Source organism: Pinus tabuliformis, chromosome J (assembly GCF_031772625.1).
Source record: "Pinus tabuliformis cultivar Carrire ecotype Pingquan chromosome J, CPIR1, whole genome shotgun sequence".
In the NCBI taxonomy this organism is placed as follows: Eukaryota; Viridiplantae; Streptophyta; class Pinopsida; order Pinales; family Pinaceae; genus Pinus; species Pinus tabuliformis.
The window spans coordinates 165,694,491-165,708,967 of NC_142295.1; the positions used below are offsets into that span (position 1 = coordinate 165,694,491).

At 39.0% G+C, this 14,477-nt stretch overlaps 1 protein-coding gene across 1 annotated transcript in view; it reads left to right on the forward strand.

Annotated features, from left to right (window-relative positions):
- LOC149226195 (histone-binding protein MSI1) overlaps positions 1-14,477 on the forward strand; it is a 95,908-nt gene that overhangs the window by 32,907 nt on the left and 48,524 nt on the right. The window contains exon 4 of the mRNA XM_089377427.1: positions 4,450-4,574. Within this exon, the coding sequence (XP_089233553.1) occupies positions 4,450-4,574 (125 nt within the window). The remainder of the gene's footprint in view (positions 1-4,449; positions 4,575-14,477) is intronic.

Below are 14,477 nucleotides of genomic sequence, written 5' to 3' on the forward strand. Positions count from 1 at the left end.
GTTAGCAAGTAACACTGATGCTACCTAGAGTGGCTGAAAGCTTTAGTCCATCTTAGTCCCACTTGGATAGATTGCCCTGGTCAGGAATCTAGTCTGTGGTATTGAGTGTGCCTAAACTCTTCATAGATCATGTGTTTTGAGATCTTCCATGTACGTCTATAGATATATGTAAGTATGGATACCTCCCTAGTTAAGAGGGAGTGTTTAAGAATGTAACTAGGTTCGGTCTTCATAGTTGTACTTGAGTCATAATGAAATCTATTTATCAAAAGAAAGGAAAATAAATTTTATTATTAATTAAATTGACTTATTAAAGCATGAGTTTCATGCTTGGGTCAATTGTCATAGGTCAAGCCTCCATTGTAGGCTTTTAGGATTTTTAAAGTCAAAGTCAAATCTATTTTGTCATGTCAAAAGCTTCCTCCATCAAGTCACCTTGCAAGTCAACCTCTAAACTAATCTTCTATAAGTTGGCCTCAGAAATTACTCATGTCGACTCATTTCTTAGTTGGAAACAACTATAAATACACATGTAAACTCAGCTCAATAGAAGGACAAAGAAGTAAGTTCGGTGAATTCAGATCATTCAGGAGGTTGAAGTGTCATTATAGGCCGAGACATTTTAAGGCTACCACAGAACCGAAATATAATACTCTTAATGGGCTACCATAGAACTGAAGTATAATACTCTTATTGGGCTACCACAGAACCGAAGAATGAAACTCTTGGCTACTACAGAATCGAAGGTTGACAGTCTTACTGTACCACTACAGGACTGAAGTATAACATTGTTTCAAGGCCATTGCAGGACCAAATTATGACACTATTGCAGGACTGGAGTATGATACTATTACGGGACCGAAGCATGACATAATTGCAGGACTGAAGTATAGCACCGAAGCCTATCAAGTATTGCATGACTGTGAATGAAGTATTGAGTACAGGACCGATGAATGAAATACTGAATACATGACTCGAAACTGAAGCATGATGGAACAAGGTTGACTTGATGGATGGAAGAAGTCTTTCGGTCTAGGTTACGACGGCCTTGGTCATCTCAGTTTTGTTTTGAATCTACCGAAGGAAGAGTTCTTGATTGGGTTTTTCACTACATAGGGATTTTGCCCTGACTGTGTGCCTACATCTCGTGTCCTCCTCCATTTATTGATTGGCATTAGTCTTGATGATAAGAACATGATACATTTAAAGAAGAAGAACTAATAATGAAACATCACAAGATAATGTCATAATAAGAGAAATTAATTAATTTGCCACCCTAATGGCTTTCTCAACATAAATCGACCCTCCAATCTAGTTTTTCTAATGGTTCATTATCTGGGCCTGTTCGACTAGCTGGTTTGACCAATTACTGGTTCAAACTGACCGTTTTTAAAAACTATGTTTTGGGGTTGACGTCTAGGCTTTAGTAGCTGTTTATTGCATTTTTAGCTATTGAAAGTTGCTACAATCTTTTCCTTCATTTACTCATTAAATAACCTTTGATTATTTATTGTTTATCATTGACTGTGGTTTGTTTTGCTAATGCTATCATAAATTTTGCTTGCCGTAGTTTGTCCTCCTTCAAAACTCAATTTATAACAGCAGTATTTAAATTAAAAGTAGCATGTATTTGGAATCTGTTTGAGCATCTTAAAGACTTATCGTAGCCCTCTAGACTTAGCCATAGGTTCTTTGAACTCACTACCTCATATCATTCAAAGCCCTACCTTATTGAAGGTTATGCTAGATTGCCTTATTAGCAAAATCTTTGGAGGGTACTTTTGAGAATTCTTGGGTTAATCTTTGAAATTTGCCTGGGGAAGTCTCCCTTGTGGGGATAACATCCATCCACAGAACAACAAGGGAACTACTTCTAAGGTGACGATGGTGGTTGATCCCATCGTTTCCCTTAGTGCCTAGTGGGCTTTGCACTATGGTGCCAGATTTTGCGGCAACAGTGAGAAATCAACCACAAATTTGGTGCCCGAATTAGGTGGATTTAGCATAGGCGTAAAAACATACAAAATGTTTAAGGCTCTGTAGGTTACCATAATGGAGCCACTAGGCCTAGGGTATGCCAAGTTGGACGAGCTGATGCACAAGAGTCATGCCTTCAAGGATAAGGGAATAGACAAAAAAGACATCCTTGTGCTTGATCAAGAGTTTTGGGGCATTGTGAAGCTGAAAGAGCCATGTCGTCTACTTGGGTTTAATTGTCAATATTTGATTTAACTGAACCTTGGAGTCCAGACATAAGGGTTTTGTAGAGCGACTTGTTGCTATTCATTGGCATGTATTTTGTAAAGGCCTCGACCTTGTTCCAATTCAACTCCTTCCACCAGGCTGTAGAGGATTGCAATCCAAATTTCATGAAGAGTAAGTTGGGGATGATCTGCTTGACCTGCTTGATGACATGTCTATGAAGTTTGGCTACATTGAACTTTTTTCCTGCTTAGGGCAGGGGACCCATTCCCATGGGGAGGGTACTTTTGAGAATTCTTGGGTTAATCTTTGAAATTTGCCTGGGGAAGTCTCCCTTGTGGGGATAACATCCATCCACAGAACAACAAGGGAACTACTTCTAAGGTGACGATGGTGGTTGATCCCATCGTTTCCCTTAGTGCCTAGTGGGCTTTGCACTATGGTGCCAGATTTTGCGGCAACAGTGAGAAATCAACCACAAATTTGGTGCCCGAATTAGGTGGATTTAGCATAGGCGTAAAAACATACAAAATGTTTAAGGCTCTGTAGGTTACCATAATGGAGCCACTAGGCCTAGGGTATGCCAAGTTGGACGAGCTGATGCACAAGAGTCATGCCTTCAAGGATAAGGGAATAGACAAAAAAGACATCCTTGTGCTTGATCAAGAGTTTTGGGGCATTGTGAAGCTGAAAGAGCCATGTCGTCTACTTGGGTTTAATTGTCAATATTTGATTTAACTGAACCTTGGAGTCCAGACATAAGGGTTTTGTAGAGCGACTTGTTGCTATTCATTGGCATGTATTTTGTAAAGGCCTCGACCTTGTTCCAATTCAACTCCTTCCACCAGGCTGTAGAGGATTGCAATCCAAATTTCATGAAGAGTAAGTTGGGGATGATCTGCTTGACCTGCTTGATGACATGTCTATGAAGTTTGGCTACATTGAACTTTTTTCCTGCTTAGGGCAGGGGACCCATTCCCATGTCTGAGCAGCAAAAATGTCTTTGATATTGTTAAAGCCTCTTTTTAAAAATGAAAGGGCGTCTTGACTTTGCTTTCATAAAGTAGGATGGGACCACCATAAAGAGTGATCATTCAAAATGACCTAACTTCAAAGCCTTGGCCTTTCTAGTCCAACCTTCTAGGCCCTCCAAATGCCTCAAGCAGTAAAAGTCCTTCTCACACTCACAGTGGTTGGGTAAACAGTCAAAGACAGTAAATTTATGCTCTAACATGTTTTTTTGCCCATGGGATCTCCTTGTCATATACAATTTTGTAGAAGCCTATACAATAGGTGTTCCTGTTGATGTGATGGAAGCCTTTGCCTCCTCCCTTATTAGCCCAGAGAGTTTTGGAGAGATTTCTCATGATGTTGTTATGCAGTAGATGATGAAACCCAGCAGAATGAATGTAGACAGGGGTGGCAGCAAGAACCTATCTACATTCATCCTGCTGGGGTTAACAGACACCCTTGTTAGATAGATGTAACAAGTCCTACTTATGTCTTGCCTTTGGTGATATATAGAAAAGGGTAAAAGGATTAATAATTTCCTCGTTAACTCAGAAAACTCAACAATGTGTCTTTTAACCCTGCTACCATGCAAGATTGTGCAAATCATACCAGCTTTCCAGGTTTATTGCCCAGCCATGTTTGTTATACAAGCTAAGTTCTGAACCTAGAGAAATCAACAGGACATAAAACAATATATAATTTATAAGGGGCTGAATTTGATTGAATGAGAAGTTTACAAGGACCAGCAGAATAAGGTGTAGGAGTCAGACAGAAAATGGAGCCAATAATCATAATGACCCATTTTTTTTTCTTTGTATCAAAACATGCTTTTGAGGCTGGGCTATTCTTCCAAGATGTAGTTTTAGTAACCTATATGAATGATGAGACTTGGGCCTAGTTGATTTGGTCCAATATCTATTATATATGTAATTTTGTTATTTGCATCTGTCCCACCTCATTGTAAAATTGTTGTGACTCGGTGAAAGATGATCACTCTCCTAGCTCATAAAATATTTCTATCCACCAATTTTTTACTCATGTATATACCTAAGATAATATAGAGTCTACAGTTTGACTTTTTCACACACTTTCCTTGTGCGATTGTTCTCATTGCTCTTTCAATCCATGCACATATCAATGAGGTTTATTTTCTTGTTTCTATTGTAGTATGAGTTTTGTTTTGGGTAGATGTATTATTTTGGTTTCTTCTGATCAAGTGTATTCCTGTTTATTCAGGTTAATTGTCTTGCATTCAATCCTTTCAATGAGTGGGTACTGGCTACAGGATCTGCAGACAGAACGGTGAAACTTTTTGATCTGCGCAAGATATCCAGTGCTTTGCATACCTTTTCCTGTCACAAGTATGTGATTTGTCTGGCTCTAATTCATTTTCTTGTTTATGGAATTATGTCTGAATGTCTGTGATGTATGTGGAAACTTGAAATGTTAAATCTCTTTATGTGGAGGTACTTTGGCGTTGGAATGCAAATGGATTTCTTAAAATGGAATATAAGGAAGTGAATATCCATTTAGTCTTCTTAAAATGCCATGTGAAGAAGAGTGTTTTCATCTAATACTTTACCATTTTATTTGGTAGACCACATGGCAGAGAACGATGCACTGCTCATTTTCTCATTATATTTGGAATTTATACCGATTGACTGAGTGTTTTGTGTAGCTTCATTGTTGTTTGTGGTGGTGTATTTTTGGTCAGTTATTTGAGCCTTCAATGCATTTGTTGTAAGTCTTGTGTATTGCTGGTTGGGGTGACAGTGCACTGTGTCATCCAAGATTTTGTAATTGATGTTTGTTATCCGAGCAAGATTGCATGCTCCTGTTTTACCATGGCATCAGATATTTTTGTTTTACACCCCTGAATTGCCGTTGCTTGAACAACTTCAATCAATACCATTCTGATATCTCTTGGAAGGGTTAGATTTACATGTACCATTCTATATGTTTTCAACTAGCTTTGACACAAAAGTCTGTCCTTATACACTAATAAATCTTAGTTAAACACTTTTTTTTTTGGTTCTTACCCAAAGGGAAAATCATGGTGTTGTATTTCTGGTAAGAAGAAATATTACATTCATCGATGTACATGCACAAAGTATCGTCATCGATCAAAAGGTTGTGAAAATAAAATATCTTTTAACTATTACACGAAGATCTACCACATTCTGGCCACAGTCTAACACGTTTTGCTTGCCATACAAGAACCCCTTTGAACAGGAATCTGCATAAAGGAAAGGGTCTTCAAACAAGTAGAAATTATTCATCAGTGCGCTAAAACTGCAGGGTTCTAGTGGCAGTCACATACAGAAAAGAGGAAGATGCTGGAAGCTCACTCCCACTTTGAAGTCCACTGGTGGTCTGTTAGTTTTTTGAACTAGATGTTAATTATATACTAACTAAGTCACATGACACGAGGACACGAGACACAGAGGACACGTAAATACGAGTATTCGACATGAGATGCAGTGACCCCGGAAACATGCCATGAGGGACACATTTTATATATATATATATATATATTAAAAAATACTGAAATATTGTGCTTGATCCATATAGATATGAATCATGATGATATCTATTTAGTATTTAGTATACACTATTTACTATTGTGTAATTTACTAGTTAGTTTATTAATTTTACTACATCAATGATGTTCACTGTTCAATGTTCATTGTTCATATTATAATTTTTGTTATCAACTTCGAACAAGTTTGATCATGTTCAAACTTCACATAAATTTATGAACTATAAATTTATATGTGTTCAAACTTTATTGTTGACCAGAGTGTTAATCGAGCTTTCCCTCCCTTTAGACCTCGAAGGTGTAGTGAGCAATGGGCACATGACAGGGAGTTGGGATTTTTATTTCAACACACGATCTATACGTGGTCACTCGTGTATAATTAAGTTAGTTCCATAGGTTATAACACAACTTATAAGAAATTTAAGTGCTCCAAACTCTCGGCAAGCATGCGAACGCTCGTCTCCTACATCTCCAGGTCCAGGGCGATGTGAAGTTGTGAGCATTGCGCTCGAATTTGATGGAATTCCTCACACTGCACAACAAATTGGATTCCAGCGATGAGCAAACTCAACTTCGGTGGCGAACAATGACAAAAAAACCCAAAAATAAACCATGTTGTAGGTTTTAAATGTCACTTTTCATGGGACACATGTCCTAAGAACCAAAAATGTTAGTGCACATTTTCGACACGTCCAAAACACATGTCTCGATTGGAGGACACGAAGAAAAACGTTTTCAACACGTTTTAGGGCGGTTTTCGTGTCCGACACTTGGAATACGGGACACGAGACCCTGAGGGACGTGTCCTGTGACTTAGTATACTAACTAGACCCTAATTATAGCTGAGAAATCGTAAAATACTAAGCAAGCACTAATTAAGTCTTAGTTACACATTAATAAAACCCAATTAACCAAATGAATCCACTACTAAACCTCATTATATACTAATAAACCTTTGTTAGCCAATAGTGAACCCTATTTGTAAGTTGAGGTAGGTACCCTAATTAACATAAGAAACAATAACGATGCATTAGTTTATTTCTTAATACATGCTAGGAAACTCTAATTAAATAAAATCCCTAATTAAATTCTAATTCATCACAAAAGGTTTCAATTAACCCAAATGAACCCAAATTATAAGATAGTTAATAGTAATTGACATACTTGAATTGTAACTAAACCATAATTATTCTAAAAGAATTGAGCAATCCAAAAACCATGGTATTTTTTGATGGCTAATTTTTTCAATTGGCTATTTTTAACCTTTTTTCTCAAAAAAAATATTTGCCAACTGTCCTTTTTCTCTTGAAAAATTGTGCATGTTTTACATAAAATATTCTTAGATTGGTAATATTTTCCAAAATTTACATGTTTTAATAGTAAATTATATGTTTTTTATTGAATATTTGTCTACATATTTATGTGTGTTGGAAATACTGAGCAATGAGCAATTAGGTGAATCAATATTTCTTAGCAATTAATATATTTTAACTTCACAGAGCATTAATTATTATTAGCATCAGATAAACATAAACATTTATCAACACCATTTAACAATGCATAACAATAGCCATAATAGACACAAAGATTTTAGGTGGAAACTCCTCTGGGACAAAAAACACCGAATGATTCTTAATACTTGTTTTCAAAAGATTTACATAAAGTTTTCGGCTCCAATTGAAGGAGCTTCCAACCCGCTTCCAACCCCCTTATTTACAGAATCAACCTGTAGGATGCTTGTACTCCCTATTTATCAACGACAATTGGCAAGGACGCTCCAATGCCCTAGATTTTAGGCTCACTCACCTTGTTTACTGGTTGCTACTGGATGAATGCTCCAACGCCTTGTACATGCTACAACTTGCCCTAGTACCACCTTGCCACCCCGGAGTGTTCTCAGGCTCCAACCTGAAGAAAACTCCATTCTCTTGCTTGCACCAACCTGCCACCCTGATCAGCTGGCAGACCACGTTTCACAATTTTTAGACTGGATCCACCTCTGCTTGATATTAATAGGAAACTGCAAAACAATCTGTCAATCAAATCAAGTTTACACGAGACTCTAGCTGTTAACATCAACTGTCATAAACAATTTTGCCTTTGCCCAATTTGCATATTGTTGACCACTCTGTGTCAACGACCCCATAACAATACACCCCTTTTTTCGCAAAAGGGATCAATCATGTTCGAGCGTCCGTGCTTTTTAGACTTCATCATCAACCAACAATTTTATAAATATGTAAAGCCCATTTTGCATATGTAAAATGTAAATAATCTTAGTATGACCACGTGTTAAATTTGGACCCTAGGGTCAACCTTCACCTTGGACAACTCATACGTGGAAGCTGATATTTTTATTGGATTCCTCTCTTTGAGAGGTGTAGGATTGATCTAAAGATCATCCCATTTTGACATGTACAAATGGAATTATGAATTTATTTTGATTATGGACAAATCGTCAAGGTCTGCCACTCATCTAATTTGCACCTCAACATTGCATATAAATTCAAAAGGCCTCCTCTTCATTTTGGCACTTCACTCACTCACACATCTCTCTGCCCTTGATTGGGTACGGATTTCTGAGGCTTATCTCTCCACACGTGCGAAGAAAGGACTATACTATTTTTGTCCTTGTGAGGAACAATGTTGAACGAAAATTGCAGTAGGCTATTTTGGCCAGCATTGACCAGTTTTGACTGTGGTTTTGTGTGGGGTATCTCTGTTTGGGTAGGCCGCAGTTTTGGGCACAAAAACCGAGGCTGTTTGACCAATGTTGATTGTGGAAGGGCTTGCTATTGCGTTGACTAGATTAGATTGGACTTTTTCAGACTGTTTTTGGGTTGATTTGACTCGCTGTTGTAGGTCGAGTTGGCCGAGTTTGATCGAGTTGTTTTCGAGGTGAAGATCTGCCCTATTGACTAGATTTGACTTTTTGGTTAGGGTTTTTTGTTTCTGCTGTTTGACTGATCAGATTTCATTGTGAATGGGCAAGTGAAACTCTCTCCCTTTGTTGAACTTTTGAAGAATTATATGAAGAATTGATCAAGGGTTTCACCACATTAGGGTTTGTCCCTGGCTGGTGCCATATCTTGTGTCCTTTTGTCTTCTACTATTATTGTTTATGTTCTATATGCATTTTACTATCATGTTGATGTGATTGCTAAACTCAATATTGATATTGGGATAATAAAGAAATTGAAGTAAAATTGCTCTAAGCATAGAACATACCATTGTTATCTAAAATTAACATGGTGTCGAAGCTGAGGTGAAGACAAAGCCCAAGCAAGAGTAAGAAGAGCAATCACTGATCAAATGGCCTCCTCATCCTACTTCAAGTCTGATGATAAGCTTCATGATAAGTCTGATTATCATGCATGGAAGATGTCTCTTGATTTGACTTTAGAAGAGCAAGATGTTATGTATTATGTGTAGGGAAAGATTTCAGAACCCCCTTCAAATGCACCGACTGCTTCTAAGACAAAGTACAAGAAGGGTGAAGTCAAAGCCAAGAAGATCATCAGGGATTCTATTCATAAGCATTTAGTTGCTTACATCTCCGTTTTGAACACATCAAAGGAGATATATGACAAGTTGGTTGGCATGTTCAAATCTAGCAATGCAAACCAAGTTCTTTTCCTCCGAAACAAGCTGAAGGATATAAAGAAGGGAATAAATGAAGATATTCAATCCTACTTCATGAGGATTACTGAGATAAAAAATGATCTTCTTTCGATTGGAGAAGCTATTGCTGATAGAGAGCTTACTCTCATTGCCGTTGGAGGAAAACCTTGTGAATGGCACGTGTTCAACACTACTATTCTTAACAACGACAGGAATCTATGTTTTGAAGAATTGCTGACTAGATGTTCTCAACAAGAAACAAGGATGATGGAACTAAATATGCTTTCAAATAGGAATGATCCTATTGCATTCTTTGCGCATGCTAAAAAGAAGAACAATGCAGGGTCAAACAAGCACTATCAAGGAAGGCTGGGTTTCAAAAATGGAAGGAAGGGAAGATGCTTCATTTACAACAAGTTTGGCCACTATGCTAGAGAGTGTCCTAATAGAAGGGATACACCTCATGACGATGACAACCACAACAAAAACAATTTCAGGGGCAACAACAATCAAAGGAATGGAAAATTCAACAACCGAGGAAAAAGGAATGCTCTCGCTCCTCATCAAGGAAATGGTCACCCTCCCAAGAGATCAAGAAACACTAGGTATGATGAATCTAATGTTGTTGATAACAAGCAAAAATAATTTTATCTTATATCTGCCCTCTCCACTGCAACTACTCCGAACACTTTGGGAAATTGGTTGATTAATAGTGGTGCCTCAAGGCACTTCATTGGATATAAGGAAGCTCTTTCAAATCTGATTGAAAAGGATACAAATTTGGAAATTATCCTTGGAGACAATGCCACCTATCCCGTGAAGGGAGTTGGGAATGTTACTCTTCAATTGAATCAAGGTAACACCATTCATCGACAAGAAGTAATATATGTACCCGATCTAAAGAAGAACCTGGTATCTATCTCAGCGATGGAGGACAAAGGATTTAAGGTGGCATTCATCGATGGAATGGTACGTGTGTGGAATAAAAATGTCAAAGATGCAATTACACTTAGCTTTAGGGTTGATAGCCTATAACAAGTTGGAGGAAGTCCATTGCGAGCTATGTCTTGCGACACATCACTTCAATTCGAATTATGGCATTGGAGGTTTGCTCATCTATATTACAAGGCTTTACTCTATGTGAGGAAGATGGTGACAGGTATGCCCGAATTTAAAGTAGAACATGAAGGTGTTTGTCAGGGGTGTGCTGAAGGAAGCATACAAGGGGATCATTCCCCTCAAGTGATAGCCTGACTACCAAAATATTGCAATTGGTTCATTTTGATTTATCTGAAATGATGCCTGTGAATTCATTAGGAGGATATTTATATTATGCTATCTTTATGGATGATTTCTCTTGCAAGACTTGGATATATTTCTTGAATAAGGACAAAGTATTCTCATGGTTCTGTTCTTTCAAAGCTTTGGCCGAAAATCAAACAAGAAAGAAGATCACAATATTGATGACTAATAATGGAACCAAATATGAATCAAATGAGTTCAATAATTATTGTAGAGAAGATGGCATTAAGAGGGAGACTGCTACCACATATACTCCTGAGCAAAATGGTGTTATTGAAAGGAAGAATCTTTCTATCGTAGAAGCCTCTCATGCCATGCTTCATGATCAAAGCCTTCCGAAGTTCTTATGGGTCGAAGTTGCAAACGCCGTCGTGTATGTTCAAAATAGATGCCCTCATCAAGCGTTGGACTCCAAAACTCCCGAAGAAGTTTTCACCGATAAGAAACTTGATGTTTCTCATTTTAGAATTTTTAGTAGTTCTGTATATTTTAATGTGCCGAAAGAAAAGAGAAGCAAATTGGATGCAAAGGAACACTTGTGGGCTATAGTGAAAATTCTAAGGCATAGAGAATCTATTTGCCTGGCCAAAAAGAAGTGGAGATAGGTCATGATGTCAACTTTGATGAGGATGCTGCCCTTGGGAATATTAGTAACTTTCCTCTTCCAAGGAAGGACAAAGAAGCAGATTCAGGAAAGGAGGGAGAATCGCAGGATGAGTCGATGCCTGATGCTAAAGGACCAATGGATCCCATTGATCCACCCTTTCATGAGCCCTCCTCCTCGAAAAAGAGACCCTCATGGCTTAGGGAGACTCTCGAAGATGCCGAGAGACATGTTGCATCTAGGGGGACATTTCGTGAAAGGAAGAAGCCGAATAGATACCAAGGGTACTTAACTGGAATGAGCACCATTGTTCAATCTGAGACTTGCACATTCGAAGAAGTTGCAAAGCACCAAGTTTGGAAGGATGCAATGAATGAAAAGTATGAGTCGATTATGAAGAATGATATATGGGATGTGGTCCCTAGACCCAAGGACAAATACGTTGTCACCTCGAAATGGCTCGACAAAATCAAGCATGGAGCTGATGGAAGTGTTGAAAAGTTCAAGGCCAAATTTGTTGCTTGAGGCTTTTCTCAAAAGGAAGGTGTAGATTATGATGAGATATTTGCACCAATTGCCTGCTACACCACCATTCGTTTGATCATTGCCCTTGCTGCCTCAGAAGGATGGAATCAACACCAGATGGATGTCAAGATTGCCTCCTTGCATGGTTCATTTAAGGAGGAAGTCTATGTAGAACAACTTGAGGGGTTCGAAGTTCAAGATCATCAGACACATGTATGCAGGTTGAAGAAATCCCTCTATGGGTTGAAGCAAGCACCTTGGGCTTGGTATGAGACGATCGATAGCTATCTAATGAAGCTGTGATTTACAAGAAGTGAAGTTGATCTGAACCTTTACTTTAAGGTTGAGAATGATAGACCTCTCATCTTGGTACTCTATGTGGACATCTCTTTTTGACAAGTGCAAACCCTCATATTCATCAATATAAGAGGGAGTTAGCTTCTGAATTCGAGATGAAAGACCTAGGACTAATGCTTTACTTCCTAGGGTTGGATGTCTGGCAAAAGCTAGGTGCGATTTTCCTTTCTCAAGGAAAATATATTTTGAAGATACTTGAAAGATTTGGGATGGTGGATTGCAAGTCCGTGACTACTGCGATGGAACTTAACTTCAATAAGTTATGTGGAAATGTTGTTGGGCCCAATTTGGGAAATCCTTTTGAGTATCATCAACTTGTGGGGGCCTTGATGTTCTTGGTGAACTCTCGTCTGGACATATGTTTTGCAGTGAACACATTGAGTCGGTTTATGGTCGAGCCTCATCACATACACTGGATTGCTGCCAAGAATCTCTTGAGATATCTGCGGGGCACAATCACCTATGGACTGAGATACACTGTTGGGAATGCGAGGCTCCATGGTTACTCTGATGTAGATTGGGCTGGCAATGTGGTGGATCGTAAAAGCACATCCAGATATTGCTTCTCTCTAGGTTTTGCTTCGATATCATGGATGAGTAGGATGCAAAATCGATTGCTTTGAGCACCGCTAAGGCTGAATGCATTGTTGGGCCTCCTGTGAAGCTGTTTTGTTGATGAAGCTCTTTAGTGAGCTGTTTGGACATGCGCTGGATACTACCGTGATCTTTTGGCTGAATACATTGTTGCTAGTATTGGCCTCCTGTGAAGTTGTTTTGTTGATGAAGCTCTTAGTGAGCTGTTTGGACATGTGTTGGATACTACCGTGATCTTCTGCGACAACCAGAGTGGGATTCGTCTTTTTGAGAATCCTGTGTTTCATGACCACTCCAAGCATATTGATATCAGGTACCACTTTATTTAGGATATGGTACAATAGTGTGCAATAAGGCTCCAACACATTGGGATTGATGATCAGGTTGTTGATATTCTTACAAAGCCCCAGGGGAAGGTCAAATTCTTTACCTTCCATGAACGACTTGGAGTTGTGGAGAGAACCCTCTTATGAGGGTCTCGTATGAGATAGATGTTGAGCTCTGGGAGCTCCGGGGGGCTTGGGGTACTTCTTAGAGTGATGGGCAACCATAGGGTGAGTGGTTCACCTTCCCCTAATGGTGCACGATGTACAGAGTGAGTGGTTCACCTTCCCCTATGATACCCCGTGTTGAGATATGCATAGGATGAGTGGTTCATCTTCTCCTCTGGCATATGAGCAAGATGAGTGGTTCACCTTCTCCTGCTGGAACATCCTACCCATGCAGTTTGGGACTCATGGAAAGTACCTATCATCTGGCCAATGAGTAGGGAAATGAGGATAGGGGCCATAGTACTACCGTACTCCCTATGCTAGGATGTTGATATTGATCTGGATCAATGGAAACTGACTTCGAGTCGGTTAAGAGTAGTATGCCGCACTCTCTATTATTGGAGACTGACTTTAGGTCAGTGGAGAATGGTATGATACATTTTCGATCATTTCTTATTTCTTCATGGTTCAACAGAGTAGAGGCAAGGATGGTACAAATTGTCACATGGTTTGGCAGGTGATGTTCTCCCTTGTTGAGAGGGAGTGTTAAATTTGGCAACTAGGGCCAAACTTCACCTTGGACAACTCATATGAGGCAACTGATATTTGTATTGGATTTTTCTCTTCGAGAGGTGTAGGATTGATCTAAAGATCATCCCATTCTGACATGTACAAATGGAATTATGAATTTATTTTGATTATGGACAAATTGTCAAAGGTGCTCAATCATCTAATTTGCACCTCAACATTGCATATAAATTCAAGAGGCCTCCTCCTCATTTTGGCACTTCACTCACTCACACATCTCTCTCTCCTTGATTAGGTAAGGATTTCTGAGGCTTCTCTCTCTCCATAGGTGCGAAGAAAGGACTGCACTTTTTTTGGTCCCCGTGTTGACCAATGTTGACCGAAAATTGCAGAAGGCTGTTTTGACTAGCATTGACTAATTTTGATTGTAGTTTTGTGTGGGGTATCTTTGTTAGGGTAGGTTGTAGTTTTGGGCACAAAAAATCGAGGCAGTTTGAGCATTACTTGACCAACGTTAACTATGGAAGGGCTTGTTGCTACGTTGACTTTCGTTGACCGTATTTGATTGGACTTTTTCGAACTGTTTTTGGGCTGATTTGACTAGCTGTTGGAGGCCGAGTCGACCAAGTTTGATCGAGTTGTTTTGGAGGTTAAAATCTGCCCTACTGACCAACATTGACTTTTTGGTTAGGGCTTTATATTT